Source organism: Palaemon carinicauda, chromosome 39 (assembly GCF_036898095.1).
Source record: "Palaemon carinicauda isolate YSFRI2023 chromosome 39, ASM3689809v2, whole genome shotgun sequence".
In the NCBI taxonomy this organism is placed as follows: Eukaryota; Metazoa; Arthropoda; class Malacostraca; order Decapoda; family Palaemonidae; genus Palaemon; species Palaemon carinicauda.
In genome coordinates, this window is record NC_090763.1 from 22,446,543 (window position 1) to 22,464,374 (window position 17,832).

The 17,832-nt window shown below is 46.0% G+C and overlaps 1 protein-coding gene across 1 annotated transcript in view; it reads left to right on the forward strand.

Annotated features, from left to right (window-relative positions):
* Positions 1 to 3,714: 3,714 nt before the first annotated feature.
* l(2)09851 (WD repeat-containing protein 1 l(2)09851) overlaps positions 3,715 to 17,832 on the forward strand; it is a 98,758-nt gene continuing 84,640 nt past the window's right edge. The window contains exon 1 of the mRNA XM_068362680.1: positions 3,715 to 4,029. Coding sequence (XP_068218781.1) covers positions 3,903 to 4,029 — 127 coding nt within the window. The 5' untranslated portion in view covers positions 3,715 to 3,902. The remainder of the gene's footprint in view (positions 4,030 to 17,832) is intronic.

The following is a 17,832-nucleotide window of genomic DNA, read 5'->3' on the forward strand; positions in this document are numbered from 1 at the left end:
GGTCATTTGACTGACCAGACAGTACTACATTGGATCCTTCTCTCTGATCACGGTTCATTTTCCCTTTGCCTACACACACGCAGAATAATCTGGCCTATTCTTTACGTATTCTCCTCTGTCCGCATACACCTGGCAACACTGAGATTACCAAACAGTTCTTCTTCACCCAAGGGATTACTGCACTGTAATTGTTCAGTGTCCACTTTCCTCTTGGTAAGGGTAGAAGAAACTCTTAAGCTATGGTAAGCAGCTCTTCTAGGAGTAGAACACTTCAAAATCAAACCATTGTTCTCTAGTCATGAGTAATGCCATAGCCTCTGTGCCATGATCTTCCACTGTCTTGGTTTAGAGGGTTAGAGTTGTCTTGCTTGAGGGTACACTCGGGCACACTATTCTATCTTATTTCTCTTCCTCTTGTTTTGTTAAAGTCTTTATAGTTCTATAGGAGATATTTATTTTAATGTTACTGTTCTTGAAATATTTTATTTTCATTTCTTTCCTTTCCTCACCGGGCTATTTTCCCTGTTAGAGTCCCTGGGCTTGTAGTATCCTGCTTTTCCAACTAGGGTTGTAGCTTAGCAATTAATAATGATATTGATGAAAATAAAAGGGCCAAGCAATTTACAAGCAAGAAAGGTTATTTTGTGTTTATTATGCCTTTCTGACCATTACTATTGCTGCAATTCAGTCAGCTTTGGTGTTTCCTTACTGAAATCCCCGGTTTTCCACTGGGATCCCCAATAATTATTTTCATAAGGGAAGATGAAAACTCATGAAAGGGTGCTTTCCAAAATATTCATGGTCAGAAAAGGATAAAACACAGGAAAGCGAATAGGAAAAATATATGCTGCATGTATTTGGCTAGAAATAAAAACTACGTTAAATATATACTTTATATACGTACTTTAGTTTGTATTTTAGGATATAGGAAAATTGCTGTAAAGTAATTAGTCTATGGCAATATAGGCAGGTATTTCTGTGTTTAATGTTTCTCTGTAGTTATTTATAATTTTGTTTTGCCTTTCTCAATAAAAAGCGATAGGCCACTGAGGTAGTAGACTGGTCAGGGCACAAGCCATCCATTTATATACTACCACTAAAGCGTTATTGGGTTCTTTGACTGGTAAGACAGTACTTCATTGGATCCCTCTCTCTGGTTACTGTCCATTTTCCTTCGCCTACACATACACCTAATATTCTGACCCATTCTTTCCCCGTTCTCCTCTGTCCCCATACACCTGACAACACTGAGATTACCATACAATTCTTGTTCGCTCAATAGTTTAACTATTGCCTTGTAATTGTTCAGTAGCTACTTTCCTCTTGGTAAGGGTAGAAGAGACTGGACTATTTAGCTATGATAAGGAGCTTTTCTAGGAGAATGACACTCCGAAATCAAACTATTGTTCTCTAATCTTGGGTAGTGTATTAGCCTCTATACCATGGCCTTCCACTGTCTTTGGGTAAATTTCTCTTACTTGAGGGTACACTTAGGCACACTATTGTATCTTATTTCTCTTCCTCTTGTTTTTAAAGTTTTTATATGAAAGATCTATTTTAATGTTGTTACTGTTCTTAAAATATTTTGTTGATTACTTCTCTTGTAGTTTATTCATTTCTTTTCCTCACTGGGATATTTTCTTTGTTGCAGCCCCTTGGCTTATAGCTAATATCCTGTTTTTCTAACTATGTTGTAGCTTAGCTAATAATAATAATAATAATAATAATCCTGAGTAGTGCCATAGCCTCTATACCATGGTCTTTCACTGTCTTGGGAGTAGAGTCTATTGTTTGAGGGTATAAAGCCCCCTGACACTTGCACTCATTTGTGGCACGCATTGTCACGCCTTTTGTCGTGAACTGGAGTGAACAATGCGGGAACTGGCGTGAACGTGTCGTGAACGGTGCGTGGCATGCGTGCCATGCGTGGCGAGAATTTTGAAATGTTCAAAATTTGTGGCACGCATTGTCACGACAAAATTGGCGTGAACTAGTCGTGAACGATGCGCGAACTGGAGTGAACGCGTCGTGAACAGTGCGGGACGATGCGGGAGGATGCGTGCCAGTGCGTGGTAATTAAATCAATGGATTTATCCCTACTTCCTCATAATCATCAAAGAAAAAATCTGTATAATGACAATATATTCTTTTACCTCTCCCCTTTCCTTATTTAATTGAGAGAGAGAGAGAGAGAGAGAGAGAGAGAGAGAGAGAGAGAGAGAGAGAGAGAGAGAGAGAGAGAGAGAGAGATTATTGATTTTATAGCACAAAAAGAGGACAGAAGTTCTTTAATCCCTTCATGAGCAGGTGTAATACTTGAGAGAAAGAGATATATTTTCTTCATTTTGCTTGTGGTTTATTGAATGTGTATACACACAAACATATATATATATATATATATATATATATATATATATATATATATATATATATATATATATATATATATAAACAAACAGGAAAAGTTACAAAACTGAAAAAAAAGTTTACAACTGCCATTTAAATAAGGGCGACTAAAGAAATTTACCCCGGCGAGAGACTTCAATGCTCACAGGGCACCTAACCAACCTAATATCTTTAGAGATGATATCTTTTCTGCCTCAGTTTCAATGATATTAGTTCACAAACGATACAACAAAACTAATGAATGGAATAGTCATCTTTCAATTAAATTCTAAGATAATGTAAAGTGGGTTCCAAATATCTGATCAGCATATAACTGCCATAAAATATTATTTTTTCAGTAAATTATAAAGCTTAAAAATGATTCAAACCAGTTAATTACCTATAATAATAATTAAATAATAAAATATATACTAAATAGAAGTATAATTGTTACAAATATCTATAAAGATAACCCACACATTAATACAGGGGATATTAATCAAAGATTAGCACAAGAATACGCTTTTGATAAAAATCATGTAGGAAGCCCCGTCTTTATATATGATGTGGCCAAGTCGTGAACTGGAGTGAACGATGCGGAATGATGTGGAAAGATGCGGAAAGATGAGTGAACGTGTTGTGAACTTGTCGTGAACTAGTTGTGCTAATTCGTGCCATGTCGTGAAAGTGGCACGCACTGGCACACATTTTGCGTGCCAGTGCGTGCCAGAAATGCGTGCAAGTGTCAGGGGGGCTTTATTTCTCTTCCTCTTGTTTTTAAAGTTTTTATAGTTCTTTTATGAAAGATTTATTCCAATGTCACCGTTCTTAAAATGTTTTATTTTAATTGTTCAATACCTTTCTTGAAGTTCATATTATATTTCCTTATTGTTTTTCCTCTCTGGATTATTTTCCTTGTTGGATCCGTTGGGCTTATATCGTCCTGTTTTTTCAACTAGAGTTGTAGCTTAACTAGTAGTAGTAGTAGTAGTAGTAGTAGTAGTAGTAGTAGTAGTAGTAGTTCTAATAATAATAATAATAATAATAATAATAATAATAATAATAATGTACGACGCACTTTTGAGAATCCTTACTAGAATAGTCTTGACCACGGTAATGTAACTTAAGACTGTAAAATACGCTGAATATTGATTTTACAGCAAATTTTTTTTTTATAATTATGTTAACTATATCATGGCTGTATCACGTTGGTAATTCTAAATGTAAATACATAAAAAATAAAAGAAATCACGAGACATTATCGGGAGACAATATCAAACATAGGTAGAGTAAATTTTGACTTTGTAAGGTGGAAATTTTAGAAGCTACCGAACAACACGTGGAAATGTGCTTTTGTTTACGCCTTTAGGTCGAGCTAGTTCACTACCTCTTGTATACTCTCGTGTTATAAAATTATAACTGGAAATTATTTAGGAATTACCACGTTTCAAACGCATTCAGCGAGTCTTATCTTTTGTTAATTTGTGGCGAGTGTCGTCTCATAAATTTAGATAAATATGGATGACGACCAAATGGAATTCGACGAGAATACCAACGAGGAGGAGAACCTTTTCGAGCATGGTGATGACAATGATTTTGAGTGTGACTTCTCAGCTTATGAATTCTTCCACGAAGGGAGCACTGGTAAGTATATTCCTCTGTCATAAGTCTTAAGTTTTGACAGGTTACTTTAATTTTAACCACATGAGTCATCGCCCCTTGTGTTTGTAATGTGCTTACAACCATATAGCAAACTCTGGGTGTATGTATGATGACAGCCAACTAAGAATACATTATAACTTTCTAAACAGTCTTTATTCTATACAAGTTTCCGATAAAGTTGAAAATAAGGTGGCCGTTATCGTACATACACCTTTACACGGCGTGTAGGTTAGGTTAGGTGGGAAAGTTGTCACAAGGCTTGGGTTAATTTCACAATAATAATTGATAGGTGGTGAATTAGATGATTGTTACATCGTAAGAGGATTTATTGTTAATTTTCACAACAAAAATGAGCATAAATCTTCTTTAAAGCGAGCGAAATAGAACTTTTAATCTTGATATTACATAACAGAAGAATTATAAGTTTTTCGCTGGCTCTTAAACGATTTCATCGGTCAAATACAATGGAATTATTCTAACTAATACAGTAATTACACACAGGGAGAGTCGACACTTAGGGAGACATTTATATGACCACGAATTATTACTAAAAGAAATCGTTGGATGTGTAAGGACGTATGGACGTCCGCCATGGGTGAGGTAGGCTTACCTTAGCAGGTGGGCCTAGTGAGGGTTGCCCACTCACGAGAAGGATTCAAACTTAACTGCCTTTGACTCACATAATCGGGGCGTTCTTATTTCCCCTACATTGCTGGGGGGTTTGAGGGCTTGTCTCACATAAGGGTAGCAGTGGCGGGTGATGTAACCGCACCCAACTGGTTGTCACTCTGTGTCCCCTCTCCCTGGTGTACCTGTTGACATGGAAACAGATTCAGTACACGTGTGCTTGGGTCATCAAATACCCAGCAATAATGAAAGCGGCTTGAACTGCTTCCCACAAAACCCATGGATCAGGGAGACAATATCATAGCTCAGCAATATCCGCCCTACTTCCTGCGCATTTACTTTACGTGTGTAGCCATTGTTTAAAAGCATCAATTTGTCTTTGAAAAAGTTTTGGTTAGTTGGTGCCCCTTCACTACGATTGCTGGAGGAACTGGCCTCTGATATACAAATGCTCCACCAAATTATGGTTTATTGTTTTTTAGGTAATAACCGGAATACCACACTTTCAAAGGGGAACAAAAGAATACCACCTAACCTAACCTAAGAGCTGTATCCTCACCTACTTGCGACCCCTCTTAAACTGCTATATTTTTAGCTTACCCAAAGACTACGTCTTAACTCTTCAACCCTGTGTTTGCTACCTAATTGCTTTCACTCCTGTCTTTTTTTCTATGAGAAATACCTGTTTTTAGTAGAAAATGTTGTCCCATCTGTAACTATTATACTAGTATTGTGACTTCGGTCCTGGACTTCTCTGCGGATCGCTAGCGATCCCCATCGGTGGATGCTCGCCCTTACAAAGGTCACATCCCAGTTCCTGACCATCCACCCTTCAGACCTGCCGACCTTCCATCACTGTTCCTGTCCCCGGTAAAGCCTCTTGAGGCTCTACCAAAGTGCGTAGCTGCGCACCATCACCCTGCGGTCGCCAACCTATAGGACCTCAGCGCTCACCAGCAGCTCGTCATCAACAGACTGCGCGTCGGCGTGCCCCTTCACCTGCTCGCCCTCATAAACGGCAGCAACATCATGCGCCTACGCGCCAACGCTCTCCTGCACAGCCTGCGCTCACGCGCCCAGGGTCGCCCACGCACCAGTGGCCTCCAGTGCGCCTACGATCTCCTGTGCGCCTACGATCTCCTGCGCGCCAACACTCGCCTACACGCCAACACCCACCTACGCGCCAGCGCTCTCCTGTACGTCAGCATTCACCTGAACGTCAACGAGTTCTTGCACGCCAGCACTCACCGACGCTCCATCACTCCTGCGCGCATGCGGCATCACACGCCTATGCGCGTGCAACCAACACGCGCAATCGAGGGCTCACCTGTGCGCCAGCGCTCTCCTACGCGCCAGGTCTCTCCAGCGTGCACATGCCCGCACGCACGCGTCAACACTCGCCAGCGCTTTCCTGCACGCCAGGTCTCCCGCTTGCACGCACCAGGACATGCACACGCGCCAACACTCGCCAGCATGCCACCAGTCGCCTCCTCCTATAGCTCTGGACTCGCGACACAGAACCATGGCTTCCTCTACCCCTTTGAAGAGGAAATTTCCGACGCGGTCACTTCCTCGAGGGTGAAGCCGACTCCGAGCAGACCATCAAGGCTAGTCCCTCCAGTATTTCCCCAGGGATACTCTCCCCTCCTGTCTGATGAAGAGGGTAATCAACCCCCTCCTTCACCATGGGAATCGCGTGAGGAGAGGCCCTCCTCCATTCCACCGTTGGAGAAAACCTCCCTTCATGCGGAAAGTTCCCCTCAGTCAGAGATCAGGAGGGACACAACACACAGGCCTTCGATGTTGAGTCTTACCTCCTTCCTCGGAAGGAGTCCAAAGACTCCAAGACTCTGCTAAAGTCCTCTGCCAGTACTACAAGAACAGAGACAGTCAGCCACTCGAGGAATGTCTGCGACTCGCCCCAAGAAGAGCTCTTGGGGATAGAAGATGGAGACTTTGCTGTAAGTCCAACATCAGGAGAGAGCAACAAGAGTCAGAACATGCATTCTTGCAGGTTCTGACTCTGATGAGGGTTCTCAACGGGTTTCCCGACCCAGAGATACCCCCTCGAGAGGGCAAGGACACGGTTTTAGACAGCGTCTTCGGCACTCAGAAACCCTCAAAGACCAGTGCAGCCCTGCCCTGGTCTCAAGGGGTAAAGAGTACCAGGGACAAGATCGCCCAGCAGCTCTACGAGTTTGCCTCCTCCAACTGTGCTGGCTCTACGAACAAGCTCCTCCCACCTCCTCGTGTACAACAGAGGAGGTACTTTGAGATCCTGGAGGAGCCCGGTTCAGCTCTTCCAATTCACCACTCTCTGGAAATGCTAACCAGAGGAATCCCTCTTGAGAGAGACTCCAGCCGGCAGTTCCCGTAGTCGGCGGCCAAAGTCCTTAACCAGGTAAAGGTCACTAAGTATGCGATGCAAGCTACTTCGTGGCTTGACATCTGGTTAGGGACCTTGGGAATCCTGGTACGATCCGAGGATTTCTCCAAGGAGCGTATCAGGAAGGCAATGGAGACCTTTCTCCTCTCAGGCACTCGTACCACCAGTGGGGGGATGCTTACAAAGTTGCTCAGGCAGGTGGAAGCAACTCGGGGCTGATTCCTCGACAATCTCCCTCCCCTGACCAGGAATCCAGTGGCTAGTCCTAGCAGACTCGGTGTCAAACCTTCTTCAACACCGAGACAAACTTCTGAGACTTTGCCAAGATCTGGGGGTCATGGTAAATCTCGAGAAGTCATCCCTGCTTCCTACACAGAGACTGGTATACCTAAGCATGATATTAGACACCAATATCCACAAAGCCTTCCCATCAGACGACAGGATAACAAGGCTGAGAAAGGTCGCAAGACATTTTCTCAGACGAGAAGAACTTCCACCCCAAACGTGGTTACATCTCCTCAGTCACCTTTCATCACTTGCCCGTTTAGTTCCCAGTGGTCGCCTCATGATGAGATCCCTCCAGTGGCGACTCAGTCCCGGTGGAATCAGACTCGCGATTCCCCGGACACTTGGATCCCTATTGGATCAGCGGAACTGATGGACCTCCAGTGGTGGGTGGCAGACGAGAACTACGAAAGGGAGTGGATCCTCTCATCTTCCCCCCGAATTTGATGCTGTTCTCAGACGCTTCAAAAAATGGTGGGGGGCCCACGTGCTGCACCACACAACCTCAGGCCTCTGGTCAGAGTCAAAAAAGTACCTCCACATAAATCTCCTAGAGATGAAGGCCATCTTTATGGCCCTTCAACAGTTCCTGGCAGTCCACTCAGTGGTGGTGATGAGCGACAACACCACAGTAGTGGCTTACATCAACAAGCAAGGAGGTACTTTTTGGCAGCACCTATCCTATCTAGCAGTAGAGATACTGAGATGGGCCGAAATACACTCGATACCACTTTCAGCACGCTTCATTCCGGGCAAAAGGAATGTGCTCGCCGGCAACCTGAGCAGAGCATCTCAGATAGTGAGTACCGAGTGGTCTTTGGATCATCTAGTAGCCAACAAAGTCCTGACTTTGTGGGGGTTCTCCGACTGTGGACCTCTTCGCAACGGCCCTGAACTTCAGGCTCCCGCTGTACTGTTCCCCAGTCCCACACCCCAAGGCTCTCTGGCAAGATGCATTTCAACAACGGTGGGACAACATCGACGTTTACGCTCTCCCCCCGTTCTGTCTGATGAGGAGGGTACTCAAAAAGGCCAGAACAACGGTGAATCTTTCAATGACCCTCATAGCTCCGCTATGGCATCACGCAGAATGGTTTCTGGACCTTCTGCAACTCCTAACGGAGCCCCCAAGAGAACTCCCTCCACGACACAATCTACTCAAACAACCACATGCCAACATATTCCACAAAGCCTTAGCTTTGCTATGACTTCATGCCTGGAGACTATCCAGCATCTCCTCTCTCAGAGAGGATTTTCGCAACAAGTTGCGTCCAGGGTATCTGGATACCTGCGAAAGTCATTAGCAGTAGTCTACCAGGCAAAGTGGAAAGTCTTCTGTGGTTGGTGTCGTGGAAGGGGTATCTCTCCTATCGATGCCACTATTCCAGCAATAGCGGAGTGCCTCGTGTATTTGCATGAAGAAATGCGCCTGTCAGTCTTGGCAGTAAAAGGCTATCCCTCAGCCTTAAGCCTCGCCTTTAGACTGGAAGGAAAGGACATTTCTTCATCGCTAGAACTTTCCTTACTCATACGGAGTTATAAACTGTCCTCAGTCAGAAGTGAGACCTCCCCCATGGAACGTGGTTTGAGTTCTCAGGTCTCTTAAGAGACCTCCCTATGAACCATTACGCCCGGCAACTGATCGCCACCTCACTTGGAAGACGGTGTTCCTGCTAGATTTGTCTTTGGCCAAACAAGTCAGTGAACTTCATGGTCTCTCATACGACATCGCCCATTCAAGGGGATGGGGAGAGGTAACGTTCAGCTTCGTCCCTGAGTTTATTGCTTAGACTCAGAACCTGGGAGTAGCGGATCCACAATTCAACTCCTGGATTTCTAGTCTCTGTTTTGTAACAGATGACCCACCATCTCTTACTATGACCAGTGAGGAGTTTGAGGTTGTATCTTAAGAGAACAGCCGCAGCCCATCCCCGTGTGCCTGCACTATTTGTCAGCACAGGAAGGACCAAGAGGAGGGTCACCAAGAACACCATTTCAGCATGGATTCGCAAGGTCATAGACCATGCATTGTATCCAGACTCTCCTTCATGTCGCCCCAAAGCTCATGATGACTGGGGCGTAGCTATGTCCCTGGCATTCAAGAAAAACTTCTCAGTGACGCAGGTTCTTCAAACTGGGGTGTGGAATCGTCAGACCACATTCACATCCCACTACCTGCAAGATGTGACCCACAGGAGATTCGATACGTTCTCTATCGGTCCTGTGGTGGCTGCACAACAGCTGGTTTAAAACATCAAGCTCTTTATTGGACAAGTAGCAGAAGGTTGTGGGCATTGTTACCCGGTTTTAGTTTGCGTGAATGAAAAGAATCAACTGGCTCTTATTCTTTTCTTCATCCTCCCCTCTCTTGGGGAAAGCAGCATCCTGGGTTCTCTGGACAGCTGACCTCAAACCACTGCAGGTAAACCATGCTCCCTTGTGTACCTAGTATTAAAACTAATACTGTTGCGTCCCCATACCCTGGCGAGGTGGTATTGGGAAAGTCCTGGTTACACAGTCTTTCCTTCTAAAGAACTCTGAATAACTTTACCTGGACGGTCACACTTTTATATACTGTACCTCAATAGAAAGCTTTGCGTAGCAAGGTTTTAGCGAGGTGCAGGGACTCCTTATTTTTGAGTACTGACACTCAGATAAGGAGCCCCCGTGTAAAGGCAAAAAGCCAGATTGGCAGGGACGTACACCCTACCTAATGGGTGAGTCTCCCCTATTAAATAGCGTGGTTTGTATTCCAGTTATGGAACAAATGAAAAATTTGTAGATAATTATTTGTATTTTTCATAACCATACAAACCTTTGCTATTTAAACAAACTTGCTCGCCAGTCCTATCCCCCTTGAAGTCCTACCTCCAAGCATAGTGAGCTAAATCACAGGTGTATGTGGGGGGGGGGGTGTAGCAAGCTACTCTCCCCTACCCCTGCTAACTAGCGGAATGGGTAGTTAACCCTCGCTAGATTTTAATGGCTCGTCATTTCAGCTACGCTGAAAGTAATACCCCTATTACATAGCTAAGGTTTGTATAGTTAGGAAAAATACATTTTAAATATTAAGCTTAGCTGGTGAATATATAATAGCTGACGTCTCGGACGGCTCGACAGAAACCCAAAAACTCGCGAGCGATCGCCATGAAGGTTGCGGGTGTGCCCACCAGCGCCGACTATCGGCCAGATACCACATATACTTGTAAACAGCTCCAGTTCTTCTCTGTCGGTCTTATCGACAAGTTGATTCCGCTCGCTGTTGACCTTGAGTTTTCGTCATTTTTGGTGAAGTACTTTATTTTGGTTGTTTTGAGCTTTCGCTGTGACGGGTGTTTTTTCTTCAATTGAAACTCTTGAACCCTTTTTTGGCTAGTGTTTATTGTTGATGACTTTGGATTTGTTTTGGATTTTTCTCTGATTGTTCAATATGGCTGACCCTTCTCCTATCCCTGGACCTAAATTTCGCAAATGTAATGCTAGGGATTGTAACAAACGTCTTCCCAAAGCCTCTCTCGACCCACATACCGTTTGTTCTAATTGCCGGGGTAAAACCTGTCAATTAGGAGATCGGTGTGATGAGTGCGTGGTCTTGTCGGAATTCGACTGGCTTGAATTTGATAAATATTCTCGTAAGCTGGAGAGAGATAGGGTGAGGAGAAGCTCCTTTAGGTCATTGGAATTTTCCTCCTCCCATGCCCCTGAACCTAATCCTTCCCCTGTAGTAGTTGTTCCTGAACCCTCTACTAGCACTCAGGACTGTAACCAACTCATGTCAGATGTGAAGTTATTAAAGTGTCAGAGTGGCAAATCAGAAAATCGTAGTGACAAAGTGATAAGTGCGCAAAGTGTTCTTAGTGTTGCGACCGAGGGTTCGTCTGTTCGTGCTTGTCGCTCCCCTAGTCCGAGACCTCTTTCAGGCTCCCCTGCACCAGGGAGAATTAATGTCGTAGGACTTAAGGGGACGAGAGGCTTTAACCAACGTACAGACGTTCCCTCTTTGGTATCGGGCGTTTCTCGTCAAGATCGCCCTTACCATAAGACGAGCGAGGCTGTGTTCTCCTCGTCATCCGAAGGCTTTTCGCAAAAGAAACCTTGGAGCAAGGTTTCTAGACCCTTGAAGCGGAAGTCAGTCCCTTCAGGACAGGTCCAGCGTCCTGGCTGTAGCCATTGGGACAGCTCTGACCCTTTGCAGTCGTCGGAAGACTGTTCGCCTATTAAACGTAAGCGTAACACGGGCTCCGAGAGTCTCGGTAAAGGCAATGTTTTGCCGGCACAGACGTTACCGTCGTCTCGGCCCGTCCCGACTCCCGTTGATCCTAAATGGGTTGTCCTGCAGGATATGCAGACTAAGCTTGCCTCCCTTATGGAGGAGTATAACGTTGAGCAGGTTCACGATGATCCTTCGCTTTTGCATCGCCGTTATGCTGATCGAGACTCTGGCCGTCAGCCGCCCAAACGAGCTTTTACTCGTCCTTTTGACGTTAGCACTTTGAAACGTGATGTCGGTAGTTTGTCACGTCAGTCACGTGACATGGATCCTCACTCGCTGCAGTCCCGTGTTGACTTTCAGCCGCTGCCGCAGCCTCGTGTTGACGTTCAGCCGCTGCCGCAGTCTCGTGTTGACGTTCAGGACGTTCGCCAACCAGCTCAGTTGCCTCGACTTGACGTTGAGTGTCAAGCACCGCAGTCAAAGGTTGTTTTGACTGCTCAGTCTAGGCAGTCAATGCAGTTCCGACGTGACGTCGAGCGTCCATCAACTTCTGTTGTTGTTGTTGGTCAGTCACAAGGTTTTCAGTCCTTTCAGCAGCGGCATGACGTCGCTTCCTCGACTGCTACTGCTGCTCCTTTGCTTGTGGACATTGCCTGTCAAGCATTGCCGCCGCGTCAGGTCTCTCCTTTTCATGAGACTCGACAATTGTCGGACGAGGTTCCTTCAGATGAGGAAGTTGATGATCCTCCGCCTACTGATATTCCTTTGGGCAGTTTGTCAGACGGAGAAGAGCCTAAAGCTGCTCAGCCTTCTATGGACTTTAAGAAAATCATGTTGATTTTTAAGGATCTTTTTCCAGACCATTTTGTATCTTCTGCTCCTCGTTCGCCTCCGTCAGAGTTTGCGCTAGGCCTAGCTGCTTCGAAGCCTTCGTTTACTAAGCTAGTGCTCTCTCGCTCTTCTAAGAGGGCTTTACGTTTGCTAGGCGACTGGTTGATCACCAGGAGGAGTTTGGGGAAGACTGCCTTTGCTTTCCCTCCTTTTAAACTGGCTTCTAGAGCGAGCGTCTGGTATGACACGGGAGAAGTTCTCGGCTTGGGAGTTCCTGCCTCTGCCCAGGGAGACTTCTCAAGCCTAGTAGACTCTACCCGTCGCCTGGCCATGAGACGCTCTAAAGTTTATTGGTCCTCCTCTGACCTTGACCATCTCCTTAAAGGGGTTTACAGGGCCTTCGAAGTTTTTAACTTCTTAGATTGGTCACTAGGAGCCTTAAGCAGGAAGATCTCGTCGGCCGACCAGGATGTTTCCGTGCTTATTATGTCCTGCATGGACAAAGCCATCCGTGATGGCTCCAATGAGCTCGCCGCTACCTTTACGGCTGGAGTCCTGAAGAAGAGGGAGACTCTTTGCTCGTTCCTTTCGGCAGGAGTAACTCCCTGTCAAAGGTCGGAGCTCCTCTTTGCCCCGTTGTCATCTGCCTTGTTTCCTCAGCAGTTGATCAAGGATATTGCGGCTTCGCTGGTGCAGAAGGATACCCACGACCTGATGGCTACGTCTGCTCGTAAGGGTGCTCCTTCATCGTCTTATGTCGTAAGACCCAAGATCGATACCCCAGCAACGAGGTTTATCCCGCCCTTTCGTGGCAGAGCCCCCAGTAGGGGAGGCGCTCGTGCCGACAGTAAGAGAGGCAAGAGGAGAGGATCCAAGTCCTCCCGTGGCAGAGTCTGACTGCCCACGTCCTCAGACAGCGGTAGGGGCCAGACTGAACAACTTCTGGCAGGCCTGGGAGAAGAGGGGTGCAGACCGAGAGTCTGTGTTGTTGCTCAAGGAGGGGTACAAAATACCTTTTGTACGCAGACCTCCTCTAGTAACAGTTCCTTTAGACCTCTCTCCCAGGTATCGAGAGGAGTCAAGGAGACAAGCTCTACATCAGCAGGTTTCTCAGTTGCCAGAGAAGGGAGCGGTGGTGAAAGTCTCGGACCTTCAACCGTCTCTTCCTAGTCCCAAAGCATACAGGAGGTTGGAGGCCAGTGCTGGACGTCAGTGCGCTCAACGTTTTCGTTGTAAAAACAAAATTTACGATGGAGACCACGAAGTCCGTCCTAGCAGCGGTCAGAGAGGGAGACTGGATGGTCTCTCTCGACCTGCAGGATGCGTACTTCCACATTCCTATACACCCGGATTCTTAACCGTATCTGAGGTTTGTTTACAGGAATGTGGTGTACCAGTTCCGAGCACTGTGCTTCGGCCTCAGCCCTGCTCCTCTCGTGTTTACGAGGCTCATGAGGAATGTGGCAAAATTCCTTCATTTATCGGGAATTCGAGCCTCCCTGTACCTGGACGACTGGCTTCTCAGAGCGTCGTCCCGTCATCGCTGTCTGCAGGACCTTTAATGGACGTTAGCTCTTGCAAAGGAGTTGGGACTGTTGGTGAACTTAGAAAAGTCTCAACTGAATCCCTCCCAGACGATTCTCTATTTGGGGATGGAGATTCGCAGTCTAGTTTTTCGGGCTTTTCCGTCTGCCACCAGGATAGAGCAAGCCCTGCTCAAAGTCCGCCTCATGCTGAAAAAAGACCGTTGCTCAGTGAGAAGTTGGATGATCCTCCTAGGGACTCTGTCATCCCTGGAACAATTTATCTCACTAGGGAGACTTCACCTTCGCCCTCTCCAGTTCCATCTAGACTCCCATTGGAACAAGGGCAAGACTTTGGAAGCTGTGTCAATCCCGATCTCCGAGCCAGTAAAAACGTGCCTGAGCTGGTGGGACAGCAACATAAGTCGGCGAGAGGGTCTGTCCCTGGCTGTCAAGAACCCAAACCACGTGTTGTTCTCAGACGCGTCGGATTTGGGTTGGGGAGCGACTCTGGACGGTCTGGAATGTTCGGGTCTTTGGACGTTGGATCAGAGGAGCCTGCACATAAACTGCAAGGAGCTGTTGGCTGTTCACTTGGCCTTGACGAGTTTCGAGAGTCTTCTACGAAACAAAGTGGTAGAAGTCAATTCGGACAACACCACAGCCTTGGCGTACATCTCCAAGCAAGGAGGCACTCACTCCCACACACTGTTCGTCATCGCAAGGGACCTCCTCATCTGGTCAAGAGATCGAGGCATCTCACTGTTGACAAGATTCATCCAGGGGGACTTGAACGTCTTGGCGGACTGTCTCTGTCGGAGAGGTCAGGTGATCCCCACAGAATGGACCCTCCACAAGGACGTGTGCAAGAGTCTTTGGATGACTTGGGGCCAACCCACCATAGACCTCTTTGCCACCTCGTTGACCAAAAGGCTCCCGACCTATTGCTCTCCAGATCCAGAGGCGGCCCACATAGATGCTTTCCTGCTGGACTGGTCTCACCTGGACGCGTACGCATTCCCGCCGTTCAAGATCATCAACAAGGTACTGCAGAAGTTCGCCTCTCACGAAGGGACAAGGTTGACGTTGGTTGCTCCCCTCTGGCCCGCGAGAGAGTGGTTCACAGAGGTACTTCAATGGCTGGTAGATGTTCCAAGGAGTCTGCCTTTAAGGATGGATCTCTTACGACAGCCCCTCGTAAGGAGTCTTCATCAAAGCCTCCCCGCGCTTCGTCTGACTGCCTTCAGACTATCGAAAGACTCAAGAGCTCGAGGATTTTCGAAGGAGGCAGCCAGAGCGATTGCGAGAGCTAGGAGAGCATCTACCATCAAGGTCTACCAGTCGAAGTGGGAAGTCTTTAGAGACTGGTGCAAGTCATCATCCATTTCCTCTTCCAGTACCTCTGTAGCCCAAATTGCAGACTTTCTCCTGCATCTGAGAAATGTTCGCTCCCTCTTTGCTCCCACTATTAAGGGCTACAGGAGCATGTTGGCTTCTGTGTTCAGACATAGAGGCTTAGATCTGTCCAATAATAAAGATCTCCTTAAGTCCTTCGAGACCTCTAAGGAGCGTCGTATGGCAACTCCTGGGTGGAACTTAGACGTGGTCCTAAGGTTCCTAATGTCCGACAGGTTTGAGCCATTACATTCAGCCTCCCTGAAGGATCTCACCCTCAAGACGCTTTTTTTGGTGTGCTTGGCTTCGGCTAAAAGGGTCAGTGAGATCCATGCCTTTATTAAAAACATCGGCTTTTCTACAGATAAAGCCACATGTTTGCTTCAGCTTGGTTTCTTGGCCAAAAATGAACTGCCTTCCCGTCCTTGGCCTAAATCTTTTGATATACCTTGCCTATCAGAGATCGTAGGCAACGAGGTTGAAAGAGTACTGTGCCCAGTTAGAGCGCTTGAGTTTTATTTAGCTCGTACCAGATCTTTACGAGGTGGATCTGAGGCCTTATGGTGCTCCGTTAAGAAGCCCTCATTGCCTATGTCTAAAAATGCTTTATCGTATTTTATTAGATTTTTAATCCGAGAGGCTCATTCTCACTTAAGTGAAAAAGATCGTTGTTTACTTAAGGTCAAGACGCACGAAGTAAGAGCGATAGCAACTTCCGTGGCTTTTAAGCAAAACAGATCTCTGCGAAGTATTATGGACGCGACCTTTTGGAGGAGCAAGTCGGTGTTCGCTTCATTTTACTTAAAAGACGTCCAGACTCTTTATGAGGACTGCTACACACTGGGTCCATTCGTTGCAGCGAGTGCAGTAGTGGGTGAGGGTTCTACCACTACATTCCCTTAATCCCAATATCCTTTTAATCTTCTCTTGAAATGTTTTTAATCTTGTCTTGGGTTGTACGGAAGGCTGAGAAGCCTTTCGCATCCTTTTTGATTTGGTGGGTGGTCAAATGTCGTTTCTTGAGAGCGCCCAGATTAAGGGTTTTGATGAGGTCCTGTTGTATGGGTGGTCGCCCTGGATATAACAGCTCCTGGGAGTCTTTCAGCATCCTTAGAGGATGGCTGGGCTTCGTGAGGAAAGCGGACTAATAAGGCAGAGTAATCGTCAGAGTCAGCTTCCTTACCAGGTACCTATATTTAATTGGGTTTTGTTATGATATAATTGTCAAAAAATCTAAGCATATACGCCTTTATTGTATTAATACTGGTCTCTACCCACCACCATGAGTGTGAATCAGCTATTATATATTCACCGGCTAAGTTTAATATTTAAAAATGATATTTTGATTATAAAATAAATTTTTGAATATACTTACCCGGTGAATATATAAATTAAAGGCCCTCCCTTCCTCCCCGATAGAGACCCAGCGGAATGAGAAGAACTGGAGCTGTTTACAAGTATATGCGGTATCTGGCCGATAGTCGGCGCTGGTGGGCACACCCGCAACCTTCATGGCGATCGCTCGCGAGTTTTTGGATTTCTGTCGAGCCGTCCGAGACGTCAGCTATTATATATTCACCGGGTAAGTATATTCAAAAATTTATTTTATAATCAAAATATCATAATTATCAATGAATTCGTCATATTCTTTCTCTGTTACAGGTGTATGTGGCTTTCTGAGTATTGGGCAATATGAGTTTGTCCAAGCTTTGCATTTATGTCCAAGGAAGAGACAGATCCTCATCGCCTTTGCCCTGCGTGCCAACAACACTCGTGCACGCAGGCTTTTCCTTATGGAGTACTACAAATACTCCACAGCGATTCCCCACCTACGCCTTTAGACCCAGCGGTATCAGCATTTGCATACAACTTGGCCTTGGACAAGTTGGTGGCACAGCATGTGACGTTCTCGGCTGGAATAGATGCAAACACGTATGAGGTTGCAGAGGCCTCTTTGGAAGTCTCTTCATGGATTGACTAGTGGTCTGGCTCGTTTGGTTATCTGATTGGCAATAAGGATTTGGCTGATCCAGTCAAAACAAAAAAATATTAACACCTTGCTTTTTGGGATGAGAGCTGTTAAGTTTCTTGCTCGCAACGTAGCCAACCAGTGGACAAACGAGACCCTAAAATGTTGAGACTCCATAATTCCAAGGTTCGTAGGGCAGCTGGTGAAGAGAGAAACGCCAAAGCTGCATAACTCTTCAATGGAGGGTCTTTCCTTGTCTAACTCGTAAGTTATTGACACAGTTGCGGAGCACTGGAAGAGGGTGAGTCACAATTCCCTCCTCCACATGTTGCTGTCATCTTGCCCCTCCCTTGTACCATCTGCTGTGAGGGTGTCCTCCTTCCACAGACAGGCTCATAGAAGAGGTTAAAGGATGTGAGGCAGTCCAATGCCAATTAGGCAAGGTCTTTCTGTTGCAAGACAGAATAGAGAGACTAAAAGGAGTAGAACGTCCCTTCTTGAAGCAAGACTCGCTACAAGCACACCGTTGGCTACACTTATTAGGGCACCTGATTTC